The following is a 27,278-nucleotide window of genomic DNA, read 5'->3' on the forward strand; positions in this document are numbered from 1 at the left end:
TGTTGGGTGAAGTGCTCTGTAGAAGTCTACAAGATCAAGTTGGTGGATTGTATTTTTTAATTCTTCTGTGTCTTTGTTGAGTTTCTCTCCAGTTGTTCTGTCTTTCACTGAAAGTAGTGTATTAAAGTCTCCCACAATGACTGTGGAGTCATCTATTTGCCTTTTCAGTTCTTTTAAAGTCTGATTTATGTATTTTGGAGCTCTTCCATTGGGTCCATAGATATTTTTATGGTTATATCTTCTTGTTCAGTTGATCCTTTAATCATTATGTAATGTCCTTCCTTGTCTTGTATGGTGGTTTTTGTCTTAAAGTCAGTTTGACCAGAAATTAATATTGCCCCTCCTGCTCTCTTACAGTTGCCATTTGCTGGATATATCTTTTTCCAACCTTTGATTTTTAGTCTGTTTTTGTCTTTTGTCTTTGTCTCTATGGTGTGTCTCTTGTAGACAGCATATTGATGGGTTTTGTTTTCTTATCCAATCTGCAACTCTCCATCTTTTGAGTGGTGCATTTAATCCATTAACATCCAGTGTAATTACCAACAAGTATGAATTTGTTGCTGTCATTTTGTTATGTGTTTTTTTCTGGTGTGTTCCTGGTTTCTTTGTTCCATATAATTTTCTGTGCTGAGCTCATTATGTTTATGAATTGTGTTGTTATTTCCTTTGTTGCTATTGTTTTAGTATTGCTAAATATTTGTGCTGGTCCTCTTTTTTATTGTGATATGAAGGTTTATCAATTTTCTTTGAGGTTGTTGTTGTTGTTGTTGTTATGTGCCATCGAGTTACCCTGTGATTTATAATTTTCTCCCCGAGTTTAGAATAGTCCATTCTGTCATTGCAGTTCCCTTGACCTCCTCACCATTTAGAAGTTTTGTAACTACCCTGTTTTTCTTCTCTTTTTGGTTTGTAGTTGTCCTCATTTGCCAATTGATGTCTCTGGTTCCCTGTTTACAATTTTGTAAGCTTATTTTACTTTGGATACTTCCATAGCTGTGTTGGTTTCTGGGTTATGTCATCTTGTATATTAATGGTCAGTTGTTGTTAGCTATTATTGGTTCTTTGTTCAAAGGACTTCCTTTAGTATCCCTTGTAAGTTGGTCTGTTTTAACAAATTCCCTTAATTTCTGCTTATCTGGAAATCTCCTAGTTTCACGATCATATTTGAGGATAGTTTTGCCGGATATATAATTCTTGGTTGGAAATTTTTCTCTTTCAGGGTTTTATAGATACCATCCCATTGCCTTCATGCTTGCATGGTTTCTGCTGAGAAATCAGAGCTTATTCTTATTGGTTGTCCTTTGTAAGTAACTTTTCATATTTCCTGTGCTGCTTTCAGGATTCTTTCTTTGTCTTTGGTTTTTAGTAGTTTGTTGATAACATGTCTTGGTGATTTTCTTTTGGAGTCTGTCCTGTTTGGGGTTCATTGGACTTCCTGAATGAATATTGTGTTAGACTGGGTTCTCTAGAGAAACAAAACCAGTAAAGCTTGTATATAGAGAAAAAGAGAAATTTATCTTAGGAAAATGGCTCACACACTTATAGAAGCTGGCACTTCCAAAGTTCTTGGATCAAACATCAAGCTGGAGTCTTTTCCCAACTCTTGCAGCTGCAGGGGCTGAGAAGCTCAAGGCTGGCAGGCAGTACACTGGTTGTTGACTCCAACAAATGATGAATCCAAGATCTCCAGGCCGAATGGTGGATTGTTCACTCACAGACTGTTGTAGACAGCATAACAGAATCCCAATCCACAGAAGAGTGTCTCTTTTCCCAGGCTGTCCATAAATATACTGAAAACAGGCCACACCCCTAGGGAAACTCCCTTTCAGTGGATTCACTGCTCAAAACATATTCATCTGATCCCATCATGGGAATAACCACATCACAACTGCTTAAACCACACAGAATTGTGGTCCAGCCAAGTTGACACACACAGCTTCAGCTATCACAGATATGTTCTCATCTTTCATCATATCAGGGAAGTTCTCTTTCAACAAATCTTGGACAATTTTCTCAATGGTTTTATATATCTCTTCCTGTTCTGAAATTCTGATTACATGTAGTGTATACCTTTTGATGGTATACCACATGAGTCTTAGGCTTTCTTCATTTTATTTTGATCTTTTTTTCTGATTGATCCCTTTCCAAAGAAGTATTCAGGTATTTGTCTTCAATCTCATTAATTCTGTCTTCCATTGATTCATTTCTGCTCCTTTGCCCTTTCAATGTGTTATCTATTTCTGAAAATTAATATTACTCTTCTGGATATCTATCTGTAGATTTTGTATCATTTCTAATTTTTCATTTCTTTCATCATTTTGTTCTTGTATTTTCTTCTGAAATTTTTCTAGGGTTTTGTCTTTGTTTTCCTTAATTTTGTCAGTGTTTTCTCAATCCTTTGGCGATACCTAAATATAATTCTTTTGAATTCCTTATCAGGGAGTTGCATTGCTGCTTCTTCCTCAGGGATATGTTCTGGGTCTGTGTCCTGCTCCCTTGTTTCTACCACTTTATCTTACTTCTTTTTTTGTGGACTGTGATGGTCTGTTGGCTCTGAGACATTGTGACATTGTTGTATTTAGAACTCTGTTCACTGTTTGTGAAGAGCAGTTAAGGGTGAGTCAGGGTCTTCTTGGTGGTCATTCATCTTTGGCCAGTTGGTGGAGAAGGAAGTGGAGGCTGCAGGAGGTGAGGGTGTAGTTGTGTTGTATGGGCACTGTCGCTGTCTCCTACTGTCATTGAGACAAAAACAGCAATTGAATAACCGTCAAAAAAGTAAAAGCAAGTGGACAAAAATCACACTGTGTAAACACACAGGAACAATAACCAAAAAAAGAAAAAAGAAAGACCCACAATATCTGGGGAGGGGGCAATAAGAGAAAAAAGGAAGAGTAGGAGAATAATGAAGAAAAAAATGGGAAAAATGGAAAAAGAAAAAAAAAAAAAAAAAGCCCCACAAGGAATGGGGTTAACCAAGAGAAAGAAAAAATGGAACCAGGAACAGGGATGACAGAAAAAGCTGTAAACTAGAAACTGGGAAGGGGAGAATAAAGAATAATAATAAAAAGGACAAATAATTTTAAAACAAACAAAAACAAACAAACTGGAAAAAAAAAAAAGGAAAAAAAAAACCTGGGCAGGGCAAGGCAGGGCATCCAGGCTCCAACATAGCACTTGGACTGGAATGGAATTCCTGCAGGCCCAGAAGGTGGGTGGGAGTGAGGGATGGCTGCACCTCTGTTCACCAAGAGGGTGTGGGGTATGAGAGTAACAAGGAGAATATCGCACCTTTCCTGTCGTTGGTGTCCAGAATGTCCTTGTGGTTCCTGGGAAGGGGAGGCTATTTTTCAGTCCCTGGAATCTGGTGGAACGCTGTTGCTTTAAATATCCAAAATGGTAGAACCACTTGTAAACATTCATAATGGCTGCGCGCTCCAGATAGGCAAAATCCACAGCTCAGCCTGCCTTCCTCTTCGCTGTTTCCCCTTTTATTCACCAGCCACCAGTGCAGTCCTATGTGCAGTCCCTGGCTAGCAGGGCAGATTTTTAGGTTAATTCTTAGGTCCTAATACCACTTGACCATATCCAGCTTGTCTGTGCAGTCAGGATTCCTGACAGACCGCAGCTCCGTATGTCTCCCTTTTTGGTGTTTTCATGCAAATTCTTCTACTAGTTGGAGTTTCCTCCACTTCTATATCCTTCCCTTCAAAGCTCAGGGCTCCAGGATTATCTTCTGTATCTGTGTTAATTGGTTAGCAGTCAAATCTTCAAATACTGTACAGTTTTTTCTCTTCTTGAGAACAGTAGAAAAGTGTAGTTAGTTTGAGAACTATGTTTAAAAAGTTACTCTAGGCTTTTTTTTTTTTTTATGAAATGTAACTGAAACATTTCCAATATTTATATTGTACCAGACACTTTACCAAGTGCTTCTGATAAATTATTTCATTTAATTTCACAACAGCTTGTTAAGTAGGTATAATTATTGCCATTTCAAAAATTGGTAAACTGAAGCTCAACAGAGGCCTTTGCTCACAGAGCAACAGGCATTGCTTGAGGACACCGGCACGGAGCCTGGGCCCTGAGTTTACTCTTCTGAGGAAACTGTGTGGGGCCTATTGTGAATGGGCTTGGGGATCTTGGTACTTCATTGTCATCTTTCAGATTTTTTAAAATGTATTTTATCTTCTATGTTTTGTTTATAATTTGTTGCTCTTGGTTTTGTCTGAGAAAAACGTTCAGAGAATGACATTTTGAGACTTAACACATACACCAGGGAAGGAAATGGTCATAAGGTAATTGTGAATATTTTCCATCTAAATAATGTTTTTGAAGCCCTGTATAGTGTAAACTTGTCCCCTGTCCTTGCCACATTACTTTGGCACTTTGTCAGTAGCAAGGGGAACAATAAAGTGAATACTGTAATGCTTAATCACTTTCCTGCTTACAAATGGGCTCATATCAAAAATTCCATTCTGATAAGGGAATTTTACAGAACTATTAACAACTCCCTTCCTAAGAAGGCAGTGGTAAGCAGAGAAATAAATTGCTGTTGTTAGGTGCTGACCAGTGGTTCCAACTTAGCAACTCTGTGCACAACAGCACCGAACACAGTTGGTCCCACACCATCCTCACGTTTGTTGTCACTTGAGCCCATTGTCACAGCCCCTGTGTCAGTCCATCTTATTGAGGGTCTTCCCCTTTTTTGCTGACCCTCCATTTTGCCAAGCATGATGGCCTACTCCAGGGACTAGTCTCTCCTGCTGATGTGTCTAAAATCCATGAGATGAACTCTTGTCATCCTTGCTTCTAGGGAGCATTCTAGCTCTACTTACAGATAGGTTTGTTCATTCTTCTGTCAGTCAGTAGTCAGTAGTCTTTGCCAACGCCATAATTCAAAGGCATCCATTCTTTTTTCCTTATTCATTGTCCAGTTTTCACATGCATATGAGGATAGATTACAAAATAATTTTTGACTTACAGAATCTTCATGAACTCTTCACTCTGAATTTGGATTTTTCCTGCAAATATGGAAATGGCACATTAAAGCTAAAAGACCCATGGAAGTGGGATCAGGCCTTCTGACTAGCAAATGTTGCAGCTTTTCTTAAATTAGACTGTAACATATCTTTAATGTCCTTCATTTCATTATGTATTTATAACCCCGAGACTTGGTTTTGTCAGTGCCTTGTGCTTCTTTTACCTTGAAGAATATTCAATAAAAAAATGCTTCTCTCCTTTCCTCCCCACCCCTTCCTCATTCTCTCTCTTCTTATAAAATTTAAGCAAAGAGAAAGTCTTCCCTCTGGCCCAGTTAAGCACCACAAGCACCTAATAACACTGCATCTGTTCTCAAGGTTATAAATGTAGTGTTTCCAAATGAGGTGGCTTACTGAAAAAGTAAATTTAATCTGTCTCTGAGGTTTTTTCTTTTTAAAATTCATTTTGCCTTCCAAAAGGTGGTATTATTTTTGTCTTTTGGAATTTGTAGGGCAATTGTACAACAGAATTTGCTGTGTGCTCTACAGAACTCATTTCCTGTTTGCCTGGTCTCACGGCCTTAGTCTCACTGTCTTAGTCTTTAGCCCTCCAGTTCATTGATGTTTTTCTACTTGCTACTCTTTTGTTATCCTAGGTTTTATATATTTTTATCTCACTCCATTGTTTTAAGGTGCTCTGGTGGCATAGTACCTAAGGCATTTGACTGCTAACCAGAAGGTTGGTGTTTCAACCCAGCAGCCATGCCGCAGAAGGAAGATGGGGCAATCTACTACCAACCACACCAGCAAGATTATTTTATTTTACTTGTATTAATCAAATGTTGATTTCCTATATTTGGATCGTCAGTGACCTTTCCTAGAGCTCCATTTTTCACTATTTTGTCAAATACATATTCTGTCATGTTTCGTCGGTTCATCCTCAAATTATTTTTGCCCTTTTTCTTTTTTTTTTTCTCTTTTGCAGGAACTCACTATGATATGGTGAAAATATCACAGACTCTTAAGACTGTTGGGCTCTGGTCTTGAGAATGTCATAGCTTTGGTTTAGCAGTCATTTACAAATACCTGTTGTGTTTTAGGCTCTATACAAGTTGCTGTGGATGGAACGATGTGGTCTTTCTCCTCAAAACATACTCACATTGTTAAAAGCATCCTTATAAGAAAATGAAATAATTAGATCAGGCAACTCTGAATTGGCTGTGCACTTCTGTCATTCTAGAGCACTTATGTCATGGTCTTATGTGACCTTTTAGTCTTGCATTATTTGTGTGTGTGTTTGTGTGATTTTGATTTGTCTTCTTAGAAAGTAATATATCTTCTTGGTTGAATTAGCCCATAGATTCATAGAATATAGAACTGAGAAGACCTTTAAAAATAATATGGGGATTGCAGTCAACGTCATGAAATGAAATGTGTATGAGCTGCTGTATGGAATATGAATTTGCTCTGTAAGCTCTCTCCCAAATCACTATTTTAAAAGATTATAATAAAATGATTTAATCACCTGTTTTACAGGTGAGGACACAAGCCTGGGAAAGTTGAGTGACTTCTCCTCTGTCATATTGTGAGTGGCAAAGCTGGGCTAGAACCCAGATCTCTTGAATTTTAGAAGAACATCTTTCTATGCAAGTGGGCTATTTAAAAATTTTCTGATTCCACATACTTTCAGTTAAAGTGTAAACTATTCTTAGTTTCATATAACAAATCTATACATATGGTTATAGCCAAAAAAACCAAACTCATTGCTGTTGAATCGGATCTGACTCATAGTGACCCCTCCTTAGGTTTCTGAGGCAGTATCACTGTGGAAGTAGATTGCTCAACCTTCCTTTTGAGGAGTGGCTGGTGGGTTTGAACTGCTAGCCTTCTGGTTAGCAGTCAAATGCCTTAGGCACTACACCACCAGAGCTCCTCTGTCTGGTTAGTTTCATGCAAAAATCACCAATATGGGTAGTAATTGCTGTAGAGTTTTGCAGTTTAGGTCAATGACTATGAACTAGATGCCTCCTACATGATGAGGACTGTTTTGTACTTTGAGGGACATACAAAACAAGTATCTGACATTATTTCTGTCCTTAGAGGTTTTGAGAACTAAGTTGAATATGAAGAATTAATCTAACCAAACTTTTATTTTTCTTTCTCTTCTATTTTGCTTTCAGTCTCATGAGCCTTTCCTGTTTAAAATATTTTGGTTATTTTTTCTTTTACTAGTGATAGACAACTATTGATTGACTCTCAATTATGTGCCAAGCAGGGGTGTTTAGGATGAGAGTACATTCCGGCCTCCAGCAACATGCTGTCTGTGGGGTGAGGATCAGCATGATAAACAGTCCAGTGCACTTTAGTGCAGTGATTCTCAACCAGGCTGTTTTGCCAACCCCAAGTAAGCACTTGGTAATGTTTGAGGACAGTTGGACTGTCATAACTAGGGTTGGTAGAGCTAGGCATCCTAGTGGATAGAGGCCAGGGATACTGCTAGTCATCCTACAACCCCCACCACAAAGAACTCTCCAGTTGAAACTGTCAGCAGTGTCAAGGTGGAGACACCCTGATAAAGTATGATAATTGCTGTATTTAAAATAGCAGTCATATTTGGAGTGTTTTCTTTGCCTGGTCATGTTCCATGGTAGAGGTGTGTACATGCTACTCTTGCCCCTTTTTGGGGTCTGAGAAGGCTGAGCTGAATCCTTAGGACAGATTGAAGAAGGGACAGGCCTATGAGGCAGAGGGAGTGGTATGTGCAAACACCTGGAAGTGACAGTTAGTGACATCTGGGGACCTGCAAGCCATTCATTGTAACTAAAGCTCAAAAGTGAAGCAATGACTCAGGAAGGGGCTGTGGAAGCTGTAGAGTAGAAGCCAGAAAATGGATCGGCTTGTTTGCCAGGCTGAGGCATTTAAGGGTATGTATGCATTGTTGTGTTGTTGTTGTTATGTGCCGTCGAGTTGGATCTGACTCATAGCGACCCCTCCTTGGGTTTCCGAGGCAGTATCGCTACAGAAGTAGATTGCCCAACCTTCCTTCCGAGGAGTGGCTGGTGGGTTTGAACCACCAGCCTTCTGGTTAGCAGTCAAGTGCCTTAGGCACTGTGCTACCAGAGCTCCTAAGGGTATGCATAGGAAACTGAAAAAAAGGTTTTCAATAGGTTGTGTTTTGGAAAGTTCATAACTACAGTGGTTTTAAGGAGAACTAATTGGAAGGAGGCAGCTAGAGATAAGGAGGCTATTGCAGTCAGCAAAGAAATGAGCTAAGAAGTGACAGTAGGGATAGAAAGTACACTCACTCCTCACTCATCAACATGGTTAGGTTCCAAAGACAAAGTTGGTATGCAAAAACATCAGCATTCTGTGAAAATGAAGGATGAGCACATCGGCTCACAAAATGGAGGATAACCACATCATTAAGTAACTGCCAAACTACTGAGAATCATGGCCCAGCCAACTTGGCACATAACCTTAACCATCACAGACAGTAATTACTCTTGCCTTGCAGCTCAGTGTTCATTACTGCCATAGATATTTCATTAATGTGCAGAATAGTCGGGTAGTAGATTTTTACCAATATTGTAAATGTGAAATGTTGGATAATGAGATAGTTGATAAGTTACAAGTAGGTGTAGTTGATTTAAGAGCTATAAAGGGGGAAAAATGGGTTGGTTGGGGGATCAAGGAGGGAGGAGTTGGGGGCAGATGCTTGATTTCTGACTTTGTCAAGTGTAGATAAAATACATGCACCATTTCCTCAAAGGGAGTTATACACATCTTGTCCAACTGTAATCTAGCTTCGTGCTCAGTATCTTTGGAGCTGTTTGTTCTTGGCCATTGATTCTGGGTATAGCGCCTGATGGTTCAAAAGCTAAACTGGCCATTCCAGCACATCCAGTATACAGAGGTGTAATGAGAGCAGGGTTGCTGCAATTAATAAAACCCTTTTCATTGGAATGAGGGGAGAATGGGGACACATTGAATAGCTACATCCTGCTGGATAAGAATAACAAGCCCTGTGCCCACTCGTTGCCAGTGTGGCTGCTCATGGTTTTGTTCTAGGAGAGGATCTCCTTTATCGATTGTCTGTTGTGGCCCATCCAGGAGGGGTGCATAATTCATGTCTCAGCTCAGATGTCACCTCCTTAGGGAACGTTTGTCTACCTCCAGAATAAAGTAGGCATCCTGTTTCTCGTTCCTGAATTACAGTTATCGACAGGGCACACATCATCTGCAATTATATACTTCATTTACTTTCTCTACCCCCCTCAACACACACACCCACACACACTGGAATGTAAGATCGTGAGGGGTGGGGCTATGGCTGATGTGTTTACTTTGAATTCCTCAACCTAGGACAGTATCCGGCTTAACATATTTTTGAAAGAATGAATAAATGAATATAGAATAAAGTGTAGAATGAAAGAGGAGGAACGGGTTTTTTAGTTTTTTGATGAGGGAAAGGAGGAAGGATTCTGTTTTGGATGGCGTGAGTTTTAGGAGTATCTAGGTACAGATGTCTGATAGGCCTTTAAACATAGGAGTCAGAAACTTATAAGAGAAATCGCAATAAAGACAGCTAACCTTTGCTGAGCCTTTACTATGTTGCAGTCTCTGTTCTAAGCGTTTTGCTGGACTAATGATGGTAAAGGTCCCTGGGTGGTACAGATGGTTTGTGCATGACTACTAACATAAAACCTGAGGATTTAAATGCACCCAGTGAGACCACAGAAAAGCCTGGCAGTGGAGCTGTCTACTCTGTAGGGTTGCCAACTCTGTGGGGTTGGAATCGACTTAATGCCAGTTTTTTTTTTTTTTTTTTTTGGTAGACTGTAGAGGCAGAAGTTGAAACTTATGGAATGGTAATGTCCAAGGAACATGTATGTAGTCTGAGAAAAATATAGAGATGAAATCTTGGGGGGAACACCAATATAAGAGATGAGAAAAGAAAGAGGGCCTCTCAGAAGGAGAAGCTGGAGAGGGGTGATCTAAGAGTCTCTGGAAGAGGTTCAAGGAGGAGTGATTGCTGTTGAAAACATGATGCTGAGTGAAATCAGTCAGTCACCATAGTACAACTATTGTATTATTGCACTGACATGAAATATCTAGAATAGGCAAATGTATATGAACCTAAGCTTATTTGTGGGGAGAAGGGGAAAGGGAGACTCATTGCTTAACGGGCACTGAGATGCTGTTAGGGGTGATGAAAAAAATTGCAAATGGATAGTGGTGATGATTGTACAACATGATGGACACAATGTCATTGAATAATGTCATTGAATTGTACATATAGTGTGTGTTGAAATGGCAAATGTTATGTACATGTATATTTACCACACACATACACAGGAGCCCTGGTGGCGTAGTTCCTAAGGCATTTGACTGCTAACCAGAAGGCTGGTGGTTCTAACCCACCAGCCACTCCTCGGAAGGAAGACTGGGCAATTTACTTCCATGGTGATACTGCCTTGGAAACCCAAGGAAGGGTCACTATGAGTCGGATCCGATTCAAAGGCAGTGAGTTTGGTGGTTTTTTTTTTTTTTTTCGATTTTATACAAAAGTTGGGGGAAAAAAGTGTCTATGGACTTCAGCATCAAAGAAATCACCTTGGAATAGCTATTTCAGTGAGCCCTGGGGAAAGGAAGTAGGTTGAGAGTTTGAGAATTAAAAGTTGCCATTACGAAAGAGCTAGTAGAGAGGAAGAATTGGAAAAGGCAGTGAAAGGAGAAAATGATTCCTGCATGGTTCCTGGGGAGGTGGAGTTGATTATAGCCAGGACATTTGTGGAGGAATGCTGTCAGCCATAACTTCTAGTTGTTTAGTTTCTTCCTTAGAACCTTCCAAGTTCTTGTTCTGTACTTCTCCCAGTGGAGTGAGAGGCAGTGGAATCTTACAGGCTGCCCTGTTGCCTCCTGGTTCATCTCTTGACCAGTGAAAGGTCAGGATATGGGGCCCTTACTGGCGCCAGCTACTGGCTAACCCACCAGCAGCAGTAAGCACAGAGGTTCTGCTGAAAGTTCCTTTACTTTAACTTTTTTCACTGGCATTGCTAGATACCTTAGGTTCACATGCTTGTGTTCTTATTTGTTTCCACTGAGCCTACAGTTCTGGTTGCATGAAAAGTCTTTCACAAGTAGTCAGGTTACCGAAGGAATCCTGGTGGTGCCAGTGGGTAAGTGCTCAGCTGCTAACTGAGGTCAGCAGTTTGACCACTTAGTGGCTCTTGCAGGAGAAGGACCTGGCAATCTGCTTCTGTAAAGTATTACAACCAAGAATACTCTGTGGGACAGTTCTACTCCGTTACATTGGGTCACTATGAGTTGGCATTGACTTGATCGCACCTAGCAACAGCAGCAGCAGCAGCAGCAGTCTGGTTACCAGTTGTTGAAATGGCTCAGCTTTAGTAATGACCACAATTGCAAATTTAATAAGAAATGTCTAAGTCACATATCTTAGGATTTAAAATTTTGCTTTTCTTTTTGTTTACCCTTAGCAATAGAAATTAGGTTTCCAGTCTCAAAAGTAAAGATAATATTTTTAGTGTGCACTGTTTAAATATAAAGAAGCTCTGGTGGTATAGTGGGTAAGGCGTTTGGCTGCTAAACAGAAGGTTGGTGATTCAGTCCCACCAGCTGTGCCACGGGAAGAAGATGAAGCAATCTACTTTTGTATATATTTAACCAGCTTGGAAACCCAGTGGGGGTCATTATGAGTCTGAATCAACTTGACGGGAGTGGATTTGGTTTTGGTTCAAATATAAAATATACTTTAATTTTCCGATACATGGATTCTAAAACTTTTACCTTGTTTGAGACTTCTGAATTTATACCTCACTTTAACATATCCACAAGGAGCTCTGGTAATATAGTGGTTAAAGCATTCAGCTGTTAACCAAAAGATTGACAGTTTGAACCCACCAGGTGCTATGCAGGAGAAAGACAAAGCACTCTGCTTCTGTTAAGATTCACAGCCTTGGAAGCCCTATGAGGTAATTCTACTCTGTCCTAAACAGTTGCTATAAGGCAGAATCGACTCAATGACAGTGGGTTTGGGTTTTTTTTTTTTTAAGTATACAGATAATGGAGGCTTTAGTATAAACTGAAAACAGCTATTTTTCTCTTTGTTGCTTTTAAAAGGAAACATGTTTAATAGAAAGAATTTTTGTTTTAAATGAGTTGACTTGTTTATTTGAAAGTAATCTCTCATAATTTGGATTGCAGATTCTGGAGTTTAAGATAGTATCTCTATTGATAGTCCGTTTAAACATTGTAAATAAATTATGTGCTGATATCATGTGAGCAAGCCTACAAAAATACTTAACTATGGGTTTTTCCTTTAAAACTGTTGTACTCTATCACATGTGACAATTATGTTGTCAGAACAGTGAACAGTGTTAGTTGAAGTGTCTTGACCAGGCATTTGATTAAAGTTGGAGTGTTGACCTGGGAAGGACTGCTAGGGGAAGAACAAAGATTCAGGGGAGAGGTGTAGTTCTAAGAGTTCTCGTGTGATGTTGAAATTTGACATTCAGCTTTTCAATAAAACCACTGAGTTACGTGACTGATGAAAAGGCACCTGGTTAGCGCCTTCAAGAAGTAAAGCTTTTGGTGTGTCTCAGATTTTTGCTGGCAGGACTCCTTCATGATCTTAAAATTTATTGAGGACCCAGAGCACTTTTGTTTGTGTAGGTTATGTTAATTGGTATTTACTGTATTAGAAATCAAAACTGATTAACTATTTATGAGTTTGATTGCTAATACAATTAGAATATTTAATAAAAAATTAAAAACATCAACAAATACACTCATGTTTATATAAATAATATATCTTTAGTGAAAAATAACTGTTTTCTAAAAAATGTTAGTGAGAAAACTGGCACTGCTATTCATTTTTGCTTATATCATTAATATCTGGCTTCATCAGAAGCAGCTAGCATTTCCAGTCTGCTTCTGCATTTAATCTTTTGTGATTTCACATGTGAGTTGTGAGAAAATTAGAGTGAAAAAGACAAGTAATGGCATAGTGTTATTAAGAAAATGATTTTGAGTGCCTGGACACTCTAAAGGGGGTTTTAGGGCCCTCCTAAGGGTCCCTGGATCTCACTTTGAGAACCATTGGACTAAACTACATGTTTTTTTGAGGACAGGGATGATCTTCTACTTTCTGGGGCCTGGTAAATGTTCCTTATGTTGATTCCTGAAACATGTTTACTGATAGAACTTCTCCCAATAAAATTCCAGGGGAAGGAGCCATTCAGTGAGTCAGGAAGGAACTTCCTTCCCAAAACACCTTTCCCCTTAATTAGTCATGCTGTCAGAAGCTTTCTAACTCTTCTGAGTCAGCAGCCGGGGAGGTGCCACTGGGCTCTTCCCTGTATCTGAGGATACTGTAGACTGGTTACAAATCAAGAGAAGTTGTTAAGAAAAAGTATTCTTTGATCAGTAAAATGGACTCTAGGAAATGTTGAAGGTTCCTGGGAGGAAGAAGCTAGACTTGTTTCCTAGAAACTGAGTGGAAAGGCCATTGTAGAAGTTTCTCAGGGTCTCTTTGGCCAATGTGCTGCCCTCTGCCCTCCAGGGAGCACACATGCTGGTCCGTCTGGTGCTTTCTACACTGCGGCAGTGGCAGGTGGTCTGAAGAGTGAGTGGGAAGTGATGACCAGCTTCCTGAGTGACAGTGTTTTCATTTAATCTTCTCTAAACTTACGGTAGAAATATGCAAAGTTCTACTGAAAATATGCATTCTGTTATGGTCAGGTTTTCAAACTTTTGATTAAATGTAGGGAAACGGTATCAAAAGGTATTTGAAAAATTCTGTGGTAAATTTTGTCAAAGCCAAGACATGTACAACTCACAGTGATTACATTGGAACACATTTATCAACGAGGTCAGGGCAAATCTTATGAATATAAGAGCATAAAAGCAGCAGGTATTGCATTTGACTTGCGAAGAAATGAAAGATTTTTTTTTTAAAGTGCATGGTTTTGTCTGCTTTATCTGAACAAATAGTGGCATTTTCTAACTGCTTGCCTCCTGGGCACACAACTCATCGTGGTATGTTTTCACTAATCGTCTCTGAACTTCTTTCTCTGTCCTTTTTCTCCGGGCCGTATATTGCTGCCTGTAGCGCTTCAGCATGGAAGGGATCTCAAATGTCATTCAGAATGGCCTCCGCCACACCTTTGGAAATTCAGGTGGAGAGAAACAGGTGCTTGGTTATCCTTATTTTCCTCATTCTCTACTTGTTGATTCTGTGTGTAAGTGAAGAGAGGCGATAGGAAGGTGCCAGTTTCACTAATTTACTAAGATCATTGCTTAAAAGAAAGAAATGAAAGCTAATTGTATTTATAGTCTTGATAATGAACGGAATTTCCCTTGGGGGCAAAAGCATTGTTCAAAATGGACAGTAGACTAAATGCATTCTTAATACAGATTTTAGAGCTCTATTTCTTATTCCTACCCTTAAACAAGTAGTTATTAACACATTGATAAAATGAACTGCATGCATAGAAAATCTAATTGTGACAATAACTAAATGAGAATATCCTCCTCTAATTCTAAAGGCCTAAGGAACAAGATTTCAGACTTAGGGGAAGAAAGCCAAATGTTGGTATCTTTTAGACCAAAGTTCTAGGTCAAAAATATGCATATCCTTAGTAGAGATGATTGAAGAACAAGATGAGCATAATTAATGTCACTGAGTTGTACATCTGAAAAAAATGTATTTCACTTCCATTTAAGTGAAATTCATGTGTTTTAAGTTATATAATACAGTCAACTGACTTGTTAAAAGCAAAGGCATTATTTATATAAAATCATGAATGGATATGAATATGCACTCAAATGTATTTCACTTTGCTTTTTATTAACATTTTTGTATTGTAAATGTAAGGAATATCATGAGCATGGAAAACACATCTATATTATTGAGCATGCTTAAAATTATCTTTCACAATTGGAAATTTTCTCAGAGGAAGACTATTTAAGTGGAAATTCAGAAGGTATGTGGAATGTGGCTGATAGGCAGTTTATCAACAGAAGGCATTTGAGCCTAGAGTTTTTACTGAAGATAGTGCTGTATTACTCAAGAAGGGAGAGAATTGACATTAGGAAAGAAAAGTTCACACTGACATTTGCAGCTTAGAAAGGGGCTTCATGAAAAGAAGTTGAATTTTTTTTATTGTGTTGTCCCTCACTTCTCTCAAATCCACAATGTGGCAAAATAGTTTCCAAACTGATCTAACCACCTGGGAGTGGGTCAAGAAGGCCCCTAAGCATAGCCAGATAGCGTGCAGGCCATGACGTGGTGTCTTGGCAATTCTCAAAGCTGCTGGCACACTAGTTGTTATGAAGCCCTTAACAGGCATATTTCTCTTTTCTCTGTTCTTTAAAAAGAAACCAAAAAGCCAACACATTTAGTTATATAATTGGGCATTCCCTCATAGAAGTCTACATTGAAAAGATGGTCACAAACTACTTGATTGCTTTTCTGAATCTGGGGATCCAGTTACCATGAAGTGACTTTTTTTTTTTATCTTGTTTTATGACCATGTGTGAGTTAAGTTCATTCACTGAGGATTAGCAGTAGAGCTGAAATTTAGTGTGGGGCTAACTAATGGATGAGGGTGAGAAGGTTGCAAATGAAAACCAATTGCTCTCCACGTGAGCCTACGCAAATGACACTAAACTATTTATGTGTTTCTGGTGGGGTGGTGAGACTAGAATAATCTGGATGATGACTTTTAGACTATGCTTTTATGAAACACAGTCATAAGCTATTACACTCATAGTTGTGAGCCTTCACAGGTGGTGGACTAGGTAGTTGGTTCAGTTTCAAACAGGAATTTTCACTATTCATTTCCTTCTAGGCCATTCTTTCCTTTCACTTTCATCTTTGCCTTTACCACCTTTAAGCATTTATGTCTACTTACATAATAATTTAAAATAACAATAACTACATCTCTAATATGTATGTAAAGACAAAGTATATCTTGTTAGCTTTTGGAAGAAACTGGTAAATGTTTTTAAAGTTATCAAATTATTTATGTGACCATTTTGTTCAACTGAGTAAAAATGGTCTCAAAGAGCATTACTCAGTTGCTGGAAATTATTTTGTTGTGAAGAGCTGTTACAAGTCGGTTTTTAGTTTTAATAGCTACTTAATAAACAGTGGTGAAAAATATGCAAGTAGACAGATAACGCTTCAGTTTAAAAATGAACAAATAATCCTCAGACCTAGTCCTCTGACATTTTCAACCATAAATTACAAGAGTAAGTGGATGTTTATGTCAACTGTGGGTTTGTATAAACAGATAGATGTGGTTGAAAAAAAGAGAAAAATGAGCTCCAGCTGAGATAGTCAGATACTTTTATCCCTGAACATACCTGTGCTTTCATTACAAAGCAGCTTATGTTTCAGGTTATAAAATAGACCTTCCAGTAACTGTATAAAAATTTTTGCAGATAAAGTAATTCAGATTTAAGTGATGCATTGCTATTTTGTTTTACTTGGCAGTACTTGACAACAGTCATTCCTTATGAGAAAAAAAATGGACCACCATCTGTTGAAGATCTTCAAATATTAACAAAAAGTAAGCAAAGACAAAATGAAACTGTTACTAACGTGATTTTAGTTAACTGATTTTGTTGTTGTTATTGTTTTGTCAATTTAGGATATTAAGTGATGGGTGCCATTGTTTATTCTTACGAGAATGAAACCATAAATTGCTATGACATCAAACACTACACTAACTCCACAGTTCACTTGAATTTTTTTCATTTTCTTACCTTTTTAAATATTTGAGTTAAATTTTCTTTTTGAGAAAAAACATGTAACTTGATTCTCCATCACTCTTGTAGTAAAGTATTTATCCATTTTACAATAAATAAGATATTTTATAGACATTATATAAATATGACCATTAGTGACTGAATAGGAAAGATTTAGGGTGAGAGTGGCTGTTTGGGATTGAATTGTGTCCCCCCAAAATGATGTGCTGCAAATCCTAAACCCTGTACCTGTGGCTATAATCCCTTTTGGGAATAGGGTTTTCTTACATTAATGAAGCCATGTCAGGTATTTTGTTATTATAATTTGAGTGAATGTTTACAGAGCAAATTGGTTTCCTGTTCAATAATTTATGGATATTTTATTTCGCAACAGTGTTTGCCATCCCTACAATGTATCATCATTCTTCCCACTTCCTCCCTGAGTGTCCGGTTTCCATTTGTCCTCTTCCCTGTCCATTCCTGCCTTCTGAGTTTTATCCTTGGGCATAAACTGCTCTTTTGCTGTTGTATGGTGATTGTTCTTAGGTGTGCGTACCCCTCTAGTGTTCTTGTTCACCTTATAGGCCTGTCTATTGCTTGTTGTACCAATCACTTTTGAGATGTGCAAACAGTAGATCCGGCACAGAAAGAAACGAGCATAGATGGGGGGAGATAGTTGTCGCCACGTGCAGATCAGTAAGTATTGGAGGAACCGGAGCTAGAATGAGCTGAGGATCTTCCTCCAGAGCCAACAGAGGGAGACAGCCTTCCCCTAGAGCTGGTGCCCAGAATTCAGACTTCAGGTCTCCAAAGCTGTGAGAAAATAAATTTCTGTTTGTTAAAGCCACTCACTTGTGGCATTTCTGTTACAGCAGCACTAGAAAACTTGTGACAGTGGCCTAAAACACTCTTGTTTTTGTTTGAATGTAGAACCCAAGGTGATAGTTATTAGGTAGAACATAAGTTGATAGTAATGTTTCATGATTATTCGTTTATTCAGCAAATATTCATTGATTTTTATGCTGTGCTCTTGAGGAGCTTGCATATTTAAATAATTTGTTGGATTTAAATGCACATGACATTAAGCATTTCCTATATAATAGCTCTAAATAAGCACTGAATTCTTGGTCTATCTCTGTTGTTTACAGGGATAGCCCTGGCAGTCACTTACCCTCCTTTCATCACAGGGAAAACTGGGGATAAACATAATCACTCTATCTACCTCATAGTAAATAAATTAATATCTGATTTTGGGGTCAGTCACATGATCAGCCTTGTTTTCTTTGCCCTTAAAATGAAGGAATCGAATTTACTGATTGTCTTAGTTAGCTTGTGCTGCTCCGATAGAAATGCTCTAAGTAGGTGGCTTAAAGGGACAGAAATTTACTTTTCAGTTCTGGAAACTACAAGTCCAGATCAGGATCTTGGCAGTGTTGATTCTTCTTTGTCAGTAGACCTGGGTGTTTCTTGGTTCCTTGGCTTGTAGGTGACTCTTACATGACATCTGTACCCCGTCACCCTCCCGGCCTGCTCGGGGTGTGTGTGTGTGTGTGTGTGTGTGTGTGTGAGATCTCCTTTTATAACACACATGTGATTAGATTGAACCCACCCTAATTGAGTGTGATCTAATTAATATAACGAAGAAAACCCTATTTCCAAATAAGGTTATACCCACAAGTATGTATTCTAACATATTTTTGGAGAACATAATTCAGTCCACTGATAGAACAGATAACACTGATCTATTAGGTTCTTTATAATTGCAAATGTTTGTGAGAACTCCTAATTCAGAGGGAGCCAAATCAGAGAGTATCGAGTGGGCGGATGTTGATGATGGTATCTGTGTTAGAAATTAAGGATATGGAGGTGTGGACAGGGGAGCACAATGGAAGACGCTCTGATCCTCTTTGCTAGCTGCCTGCCTGTTAGCCTGAAGCTTTTATTCTTTCCTTTGTTGTTGTTGTTATGTGCCGTCGAGTCGGACCTGACTCATAGCGACCCCTCCTTGGGTTTCCGAGGCAGTATCACTACGGAAGTAGATTGCCCCATCTTCCTTCTGGGGAGTAGCTGGTGGGTTTGAACCGACAGCCTTCTGGTTAGCAGTCAAGTGCCTTAGGCACTACGCTACCAGAGCTCCCATTCTTTCCTTTGGTGATAAATATTTTAAAGACATTGTCTATTTAAATAAATATGGATACATCACGTGATGCCAGCCGATCTAAAATAAACAATCAAGAGATTGACTGGGTGACCAGCCCCTATTTGTAAGAAGCTAATGAAGTAATGAGTGTCCAAGGGCACATAGTAAAAATCACAGTAGATTCAGGGGCTGGGCACCTGAATCCCCAGTCCACTGTCTATTTAGTGATGCTGGGTTTTTATATGGAACTTAAAGTCTAAAACATGACTGGAAACAGAAATACAAAGCCCTCTAGAAGGGAGTGGAAATATTGCTCAAAAGCTAGAGATTACCGAGGCCTCAGCTTCTCAGAGGAAGAAGGACAAACACTTGGTCAAACCAAAGTGATCAGACTTCCAACATTAAACATCACTAGTCTGATTCTCAAGAAGTGCAATGCCTAAGGCATTTGACTGCTAACCAGGAGGTTGGCTGTTCAAACCCACCAGCTAGCTGCTCCCTGGAAGAAAGATGGGGGCAATCTACTTTCATAAAGATGTGCCATCTCTGAAACTCAGTGGGGTTGCTGTGAGTCAGAATCAACTAAATGGCAGTAAGTTTTTTATGTTTTGTTTTGTTTTTTACCACTGATACTGAGGAGATGTCTTCATAGATTGACACAGTTTGGAATCTTTGGGCATCTTTATGTAGTGAATGTGTATGTAGGGTGTGCAGTGAACATCCAAGTTAATGTAGTTATGACGGCAATATTGTGAAGACAGTAGATGGAAGGATGACCTTCACTTTGAAAGTAAATATTGGTATCTCATGGAAACTTGGGGAGAACCCGAACCTCTGCTGCTGTCATCTGTAGATGTAAGCCAAAGGAAAAGCCTTGTGGAGACGGCCACAGCACTGATGGGTATGCAGCCTTTTTCCTCGTGAATGCTACTGGAGGGAGCTCCTAGGTGCAACAGTGATTGTGATACAAATTATTATAATACTAATAGTAATGTTAATAATTATAGCTAATACTTATCTAGCATATGCTTTGTTGTTAGGTGCCATCAAGTTGGTCTAACTCACAGCGACCCCATCCACAACAGAACAAAATACTGCCTAGTCCTGTGCCGTCCTCACGTTCCTTGCCATGCTTGAGCCCACTGTGACAGCCACTGTTTATCCATCTTGTTGAGTCTTTCCCTTTTTAGCTGACCCTCTGCTTTACCAAGCATGATAGCCTCCTCCTTCATGGACTGATCTCTTCTGACAACATGTCCCAAATACATGAGATGAAGTCTAGCCATTCTTGCTTCTAAGGGGCTTTCCAGCTGTACTTCTTCTAAGACAGATATGTTCATTTTTTGCCAGTCCATTGTATTTTCAATATTCTTTGCCAACACAATTAAATACACTAGTTCTTCTTCCGTCTTCTTATTCATTGTCTAACTTCCACATGCATATGAGGCTATTGAAAATAACATGGTCAAGTGTACCTTAGTTTTCAAAGTGACATCTTTGCTTTTTAATACTTTAAAGACTTTTTTTTTTTTTTTTTTGCAGTAGATGTACCCAAAGCAATATGTCATCTGATTTCTTGACTGCTGCTTCCTTTGGCATTGATTGTAGATCCAAGTAAAATGAAATCCCTGACAACTTCAACCTTTTCTCCATTTATCCTGTTGTTGCTTTTTGGTCCAGTTGTGAGGATTTTTGTTTTCTGTATGTTGAGCTATAATCCATACTGAAGAATATGGTCTTTGATCTTCATTAGTAAGTTCTTCAAATCATCTTCACTTTCAGCAAGCAGGGTTGTGTCATCTGCATATAGTACGTTGTTAGCGAGCCTTCCTTCAATCCTGATCCACATTCTTCTTCTTATAGTCCAGCTTCATGGATTATTTGCTCAGCATACATATTGAATAAGTAGGGTGAAAAGATACAACTCTGATGTACACTTTTCCTGATTTTAAACCATGCAGTATTCCCTTGTTCTGTTTGAACAACTATCTGTTGGTCCACATACAGGTTCCTCATGAGCACAAGTAAGTGTTCTGGAACTCCCATTCTTCATAATGTTATCCATTATTTGTTATGATCCACATAGTTGAGTGCCTTTGCATAGTCAATAAAGCATAGGTTGACATCTTTCTGGTATTCTTTGCTTTCTTCCAAGATCCATCTGACATCAGCAATGATATCTCTCATTCCACACCTCCTTCTAAATCTGTCCTCAATTTCTGGCAGTTCCCTTCAATATACTGCTGCAAAAAATTTTTTAAATGATCTTCAGCAAAAATTTACTTGCATGTGATATTAATAATATTGTTTGATAATTGTTGCATTCTGTTGGATCACTTTTCTTTGGAATGGGCACAAATATGGATCTCTTACAGTCAGTTGGCAGATCTTGTCTTCCAAATTTCTTGACATAAACAAGTGAGCACGTCTAGCACTGTATCTGTTTGTTGAAATACTCATGGGTATTCATTCCATTGGGAGCTCTGCTAACCCACCAGCCACTCCTTGGAGGGAAAGTTGGGCAATCTACTTCCATAGTGATACCACCTCAGAAACCCAAGGAGGGGTCACCATGAGTCAGATCCAACTCGATGGCGGTATATCGTTTGTTCATTGTCATCGTATTCATTCCATCAATTCCTGGAGCCTTGTTTTTGGCCAGTATCTTCATTGCACCTTGGACTTCTTTCTTTTGTACTATTGGTTCTTGATCATATGTTGTTTTTATTGTTAGGTGCTGTCAAGTTGGTTCTAACTCATAGTGATTGTCTGTACAGTAGAATGAAATACTGTCTGTCTGTGTGCCATCCTCATAGTCCTTACTATGCTTGAGCCTTTTGTTGCAGCCTCTGTACCAGTCCATCTCTGAGGGTCTTCCCCTTCTTCACTGACCCTCTTCTTTACCAAGCCTGATAGCCTTTTCCAGGGAATGATCCCTTCTGACAACATGACCAAAGCAGGTGAGACAAAGTTTGGCCATTCTTGCTTCCAAGGAGCATTCTGGCTGCACTTCTTCCAAGACAGATTGGTTCTTCTGGCAGTTCATGGTATTCTCAGTATTCTTTCCCAACACTGCAATTTAGAGGTATCAACCGTTCTTTGGTCTTCCTTATTCATTGTCCAGCTTTCACATGCATATTAGGTGATTGACAATACCATGGCTTATATCAGGTGCACCTTTGTCTCCAAAGTGACATCTTTGCTTTAAAAAGACTTTAAAGAGGTCTTTTTCAGCAGAATTTCCCAGTGCAGTACAACATCTGATTTCCTGACTGCTACTTCGGTGGGTGTTGACTTTGAATCCACATAAAATGAAAATCCCTGACAACTTCAGTCTTTTCTCCATTTGTCATGATGTTGCTTATTGGTCCAGTTATGAAGATTTTCATTTTCTTTACGTTAAGGTGTAATCCATACTGAACACTGTAGTCTTTGATCTTCATCAGTAAGTGCTTTAAGTCATCTTCACCCTCAGCAAGCAAGGTTGTGTCATCTGCATATTGCAGGTTGTTAACGGCTCTTCCTCTAATCCTGATGCTGTGATCTTCTTTATAGTATCCACCTTTTCGGGTTCTTTGCTCAGGATACAGATTGAATAAGTATGGTGAAAGGATACACCCTTTCTGATTTAAAACTACGCAGTATCTGCTTGTTCTGTTCTAACAACAGCCCCTGGTCTATGTACAGGCTCCTCATGAGAACAATGATGTGTTCTGGAATTCCCTTTCTTCACAGTGTTTTCCATTATTTGTTATGATCCTCACAGTTGAATGCCTTTGCATATTCAATAAAACACAGGTAGACATTTTTCTGGTATTCTTTGCTTTCAGCCAAGATCCATCTGGTATTAGCAATCATGTCCTTCCTTCCATGTCCTCTTCTGAATCTGGCTTGAATTTCTGGAAGTTTCCTGTCAATCAGTATACTGCTGCAACCATTTTTTAATTACCTTCAGTGAAATTTTACTTGCGTGTGATACCAATGATATTGTTCAATAATTTCTATATTCTGTTGGATCCCTTTCTTTGGAATGGGCACAAATATTGATTGCTTCCAGTCAATTGGCCAGGTAGCTGTCTTCCAAATTTCTTGGCATAAACAAATAAGTGCCTCCAATGCTGCATCCTTTTGTTGAAACATCTCAATGGGTATTCCATCAATTTCTGGAGCCTTGTTTTTTGCCAGTTCCTTCAGTGCAGCTTTGACTTTTTCCTTCAATACCACTGGTTCTTGATCGTATGCTCCCTCCTGAAATAGTTGGACCTTGACCAGTTCTTTTTGATACAGTGACTCTGTATTCCTTCTATCTTCTTTTGATGCTTCCTGCATAGTTCAACATTTTGCCCTTAGAAGCCTTTAATATTATAAGTCAAGGCTTGAATTTTTCCTTCAGTTCTTTCAGCTTGAGAAATGGCGAATGTGTTCTTCCCTTTTGTTTTCTAATTCCAGGTCTTTGTAATACTTTACTTACTCTTCTCAAGCCGCCCTTTGGAATCTTCTATTCAACTCTTTTATTTCAGCATTTCTTCATTCACTTTAGCTACACTCTGTTCAAGACCATGTTTCAGAGTCTTTTCTAACATCCATTTTGGTCTTTTCTTCCTTTCCTGTCTATTTAATGACCTTTTGCTTTCTTCATATATGATGTGTTTAGTGCATCAAATCTGTTCTTCAGATGGTCTCTAAATTCAGGTGGGGTATAATCAAATTTGTATTTTGGCTCTTGTGGACTTATTTTAATCTTCCTTAGCTTCAACATGAACTTGCATGTGAGCAATTGATGGTCTGTTCCATAGTCAGCATATATTCTGAGGCAGGCACAGTTCTAAATGCTAATCTAAATTAGTAACTTCATCCTCACAACAGGCTGTTGTGGAGGATCTGATTATTATTCTCGTTTTGCAGATGAGGATCTTGGTACACAGAGTAGTTAAATAACTTGCTCAAAGTCACACGGCAAGGAAGTGGCAGAGCCAGATTGTAAACCAGGAGGGCTGGCTTGGCAGTTAAACTATATAAATAGGCCTTGTCACCTGTCTGGAGAAACAGTAGGGTATTTTCCCCAGGATGCACTGGAGAAAGTTGGTGTTGGCCCCCACTGTTACTGTGTTGTGTGTCTGTGGGTTTATCCTGCCTGGATGGTCTTGTTGTGCTGTGCTGATGAGGACGTTCTGACTGATCGCGGCCCCATCTGCAACAGAACACTGCCCACTCCTGCGTCTTCCTCACGGTCATTGCTATGTTTGAGCCTGTTGCTGCAACCAGTCAGTCCATCTCATTCAGGCTCTTCCTCTTTCTTGTTGACCCTCTACTTTACCAGCATGATGACATGTACAAAGTACCTAAAACAAAGCCTTCTATGGAGCACTGTGGCTATACTTCTTGTAAGACAAATTTGTCATTCTTCAGGCAGTCCACAGTATATTCCGTGTTCTTCACCACCACCATAATTCAAAGTCATGAAGTTTTCTTTAGCCTTCCTTATTCACTGTCCAGCTTTCGCATGCATATGAGGAATTGAAAATACCACACATGGCTTGAGTTGGGCCCGTTAGTCCTCAAAGTGACATCTTTGCTTTTTAGCACTTTAAAAAGAGGTCTTTTGCAGTGGATTTGTCCGACAGTCTAGATTTTAGTTTTAAATCAGTAGAATAATTTGCAATTTTTTTCTGTTTTGGTCTTAGAAGATAGTTGTGAAAGATTCCCTTTAGAATGAGGCTGCTCCACTCAGGTTTCTCCACAGCACTGTTATTGTTAGGTGCCATTGAGTTAATTTCCAACTCATGGTGACACCATGTGACAGGGTAGAACTGCCCCATAGGGTTTTCTAGACTGTAATATTTATGGAAACAGATGCCAGGTCTTTTCTTCTGTGGAGCTGCTAGTGGGTTAGCAATTTTACTCAACCACCTGCCTTTTAGTTAGCAGCTGAGCACTTAACTGTTGTGCCACCAGGGCTCCCATAGCATAGTTGGAATAAATAGCGTGGCAAGTGTGTACTGTTTCATGAAATTCTGTTTATCATTTTGGTGCATATATAAAATAAAAGAATCCCAAGAAGGCTGATAGGTGTGCTCTTTGAAGAGTATCGCTAACTGCCCGTGTATGTCACCATTTCTCCAGTTCGCTGGCTGTGCAGCAGTGGGGCCCTTCTCTCCCACAGACCACAGAGAGGGCACATTGTGACGGCTTGCTTCCCAGTGCTTATCAGTACAAGCTGAGGTTCTGGGGTAGAATTCCTGCTGTACTTTCCTGCCTCTGGAAATTTGAAGTCAGGGAATTAACTCCCTAGTACTTGAAATATTCCTACTTGAATAGGGGCTTATTTACCCAAAATAAATTCTAGGGCTTTAACTCTTATATTTCTTTTTTTTCCCCCCAAATAATCTATAATGTTTATGAATTGGTGATATCATATAATTAAAATTAAGGCTATAGTAATGAGAATTAAACAGCATTTTTAATCTTGAGTTTTTAATTGTTGCCTTTTTTCCTTTTCTCCTTTATTTTGCAGTTCTTCATGCCATGAAGGAGGATAGTGAAAAAGTCCCAGGCTTGTTAACTGACTATATACTGAAAGGTAAGTTTCCTAATGGCATGTGTGCCATGGGTAGGAAGTTCTGATTCGTGAATAAATGTATCATCTGGCCCATAGATTTAAAAATAACTTCTAAGTGCACAGCTTTTATTAGTCTTTTATTCCTTATTGGTGTGTAGGGTGATGGTAGATCACAGATTTAGTTAGGTTCCCAACATTATAAATTACAGTTATATAAAATTTAAGTTCTTTTTGAGGTCCTGGGATGGAAATGATTTCCACAGCCAAATTACAAACACTGAGGAAGGTAGGAGAGGAAAATTAGTGAGGTCCTGCTATAACTGAGTGCCTGATGCTGGCATGCTGCCTCTGGGAGGGCTTGAGAAGGTGGTCTCTGTAGAAGAGGAAGGAGGTTGGGTCATCAGTGAGGACAGGTGTAGGAGGGGACAGTCACATCCAGTTACAGTCCTGAAGGGAATATTGAAGGGGCCAATGTAAGCGACTGGAAGGGGAAAAAGAGAACTGACTTTTGTAAACCCAGGGCAGTGAGAATGACCCATAAATCTTGGGAGCGACATCACAGGATGGGAATAGTGATGAGGAAAAGAAGATCGTTTGAGAAACTAATATGACCAGTTATTTTGCTAAAGAAAGGGCACAAGTTGTATGACAGAGAAAGGGACTGAAGAACTTAATTACAAATAAAACTAATTACTATCCCATGATTTTTTTTTTTAAAATAGTTATTCAGGCAACAGATTTGCAAAGCATCACAAAATGCATCTTGATCAATCTTGATCAAATTTTGAGACTGTTCTTCTGGTAAGGAGCTCTGGTGATGCAGTGCCTAAGGCATTTAACTGCTGACCACAAAGTTGGTGGTTCAAACCCACCAGCTGGCCCACAGAAGGAAGATGGAGCAGTCTACTTCTGTAAAGATTTAGCCCTTAGGAGCCCAGTGGGGGTTGCCATGAGCTGGAATCGACCTGATGGCAGTGAGTTCAGTGAGTGTCCCTCTGCTGCTAACATGTTTCTTTTTTGGAGCCTCTCTTTTTCTGTCAGAGTTGTTAGCTAAGCATGAGTGAGAAAGGTTGGGGTTTCTTAGACGTTAGGTATCTCACATAAAACTTTGCTTTTCCTGCAGCTTCATAAAGAGGGAACTCCATAGCACACATGGGGGCTTAAAGTGAATAATGTGGAAGTACCACTTGTAAGAGACTTGATGTGGATTTAAAAATACCAGCTGGCCACTAGAGGGTTGACACGGGTAGGAAAGACTGAATCGACATTACTTTGTAAGCTGTATATTTTTCTGACAGGGGCATTTTTTCCCCTATTGAATTCCACATTTTTTTAATACCTGACATCTTTGTTTGCTTTTGTGTTGTGCTGGTCAATGGTATGAAAGCTGGATTGTTCTGAGGTTTGCTCTTCTAGATGTGAAACAGGAATGAGACAAACATAAGGAGCATGTCTTAATGTTTAATTACAGTGGGTCCCTAGGGCACTGGCATGAGGACTAGAGATAGAATGAGCTTCTGAGACATTCTCTAGTTATTTTTATCATTTGATGCCATGGAAGAATATTATGACCCAGAGAACAGAGAGCTCTGGTGGATATGTTTTTTAATTCTTTACTCTGTAATGTGAACCTATCCCACATGCCCTTAGGGAAGCAGTACCCATCTCTTCTGCTCCTCCTGCTCGGGACCCAACTCCTGTCAGCAAGCTCAGTTCTCTCTCCGCTGTACTTGCCTCTGACAAGCTGTTTGTGTTCGTGTGCTGTGGTTTGTCTTGTGCGGACTGGGTGGACAAAGAGTCCGACTCCAGTGGCACATCTGTAGTCTGA

At 39.3% G+C, this 27,278-nt stretch overlaps 1 protein-coding gene across 1 annotated transcript in view; it reads left to right on the plus strand.

The window, feature by feature from the left end:
- The window catches only part of FEZ2 (fasciculation and elongation protein zeta 2), a 76,064-nt gene extending 48,786 nt beyond the window's left edge, over window positions 1-27,278 (plus strand). The window contains exons 6-10 of the mRNA XM_007945084.1: window positions 14,110-14,190; window positions 16,498-16,573; window positions 25,406-25,471; window positions 26,173-26,251; window positions 27,101-27,278. Coding sequence (XP_007943275.1) covers window positions 14,110-14,190; window positions 16,498-16,573; window positions 25,406-25,471; window positions 26,173-26,251; window positions 27,101-27,278 — 480 coding nt within the window. The remainder of the gene's footprint in view (window positions 1-14,109; window positions 14,191-16,497; window positions 16,574-25,405; window positions 25,472-26,172; window positions 26,252-27,100) is intronic.

Source organism: Orycteropus afer, unplaced genomic scaffold, assembly GCF_000298275.1.
Source record: "Orycteropus afer afer isolate SDZICR_OR568_19922 unplaced genomic scaffold, OryAfe1.0 scaffold00131, whole genome shotgun sequence".
NCBI lineage: Eukaryota > Metazoa > Chordata > Mammalia > Tubulidentata > Orycteropodidae > Orycteropus > Orycteropus afer.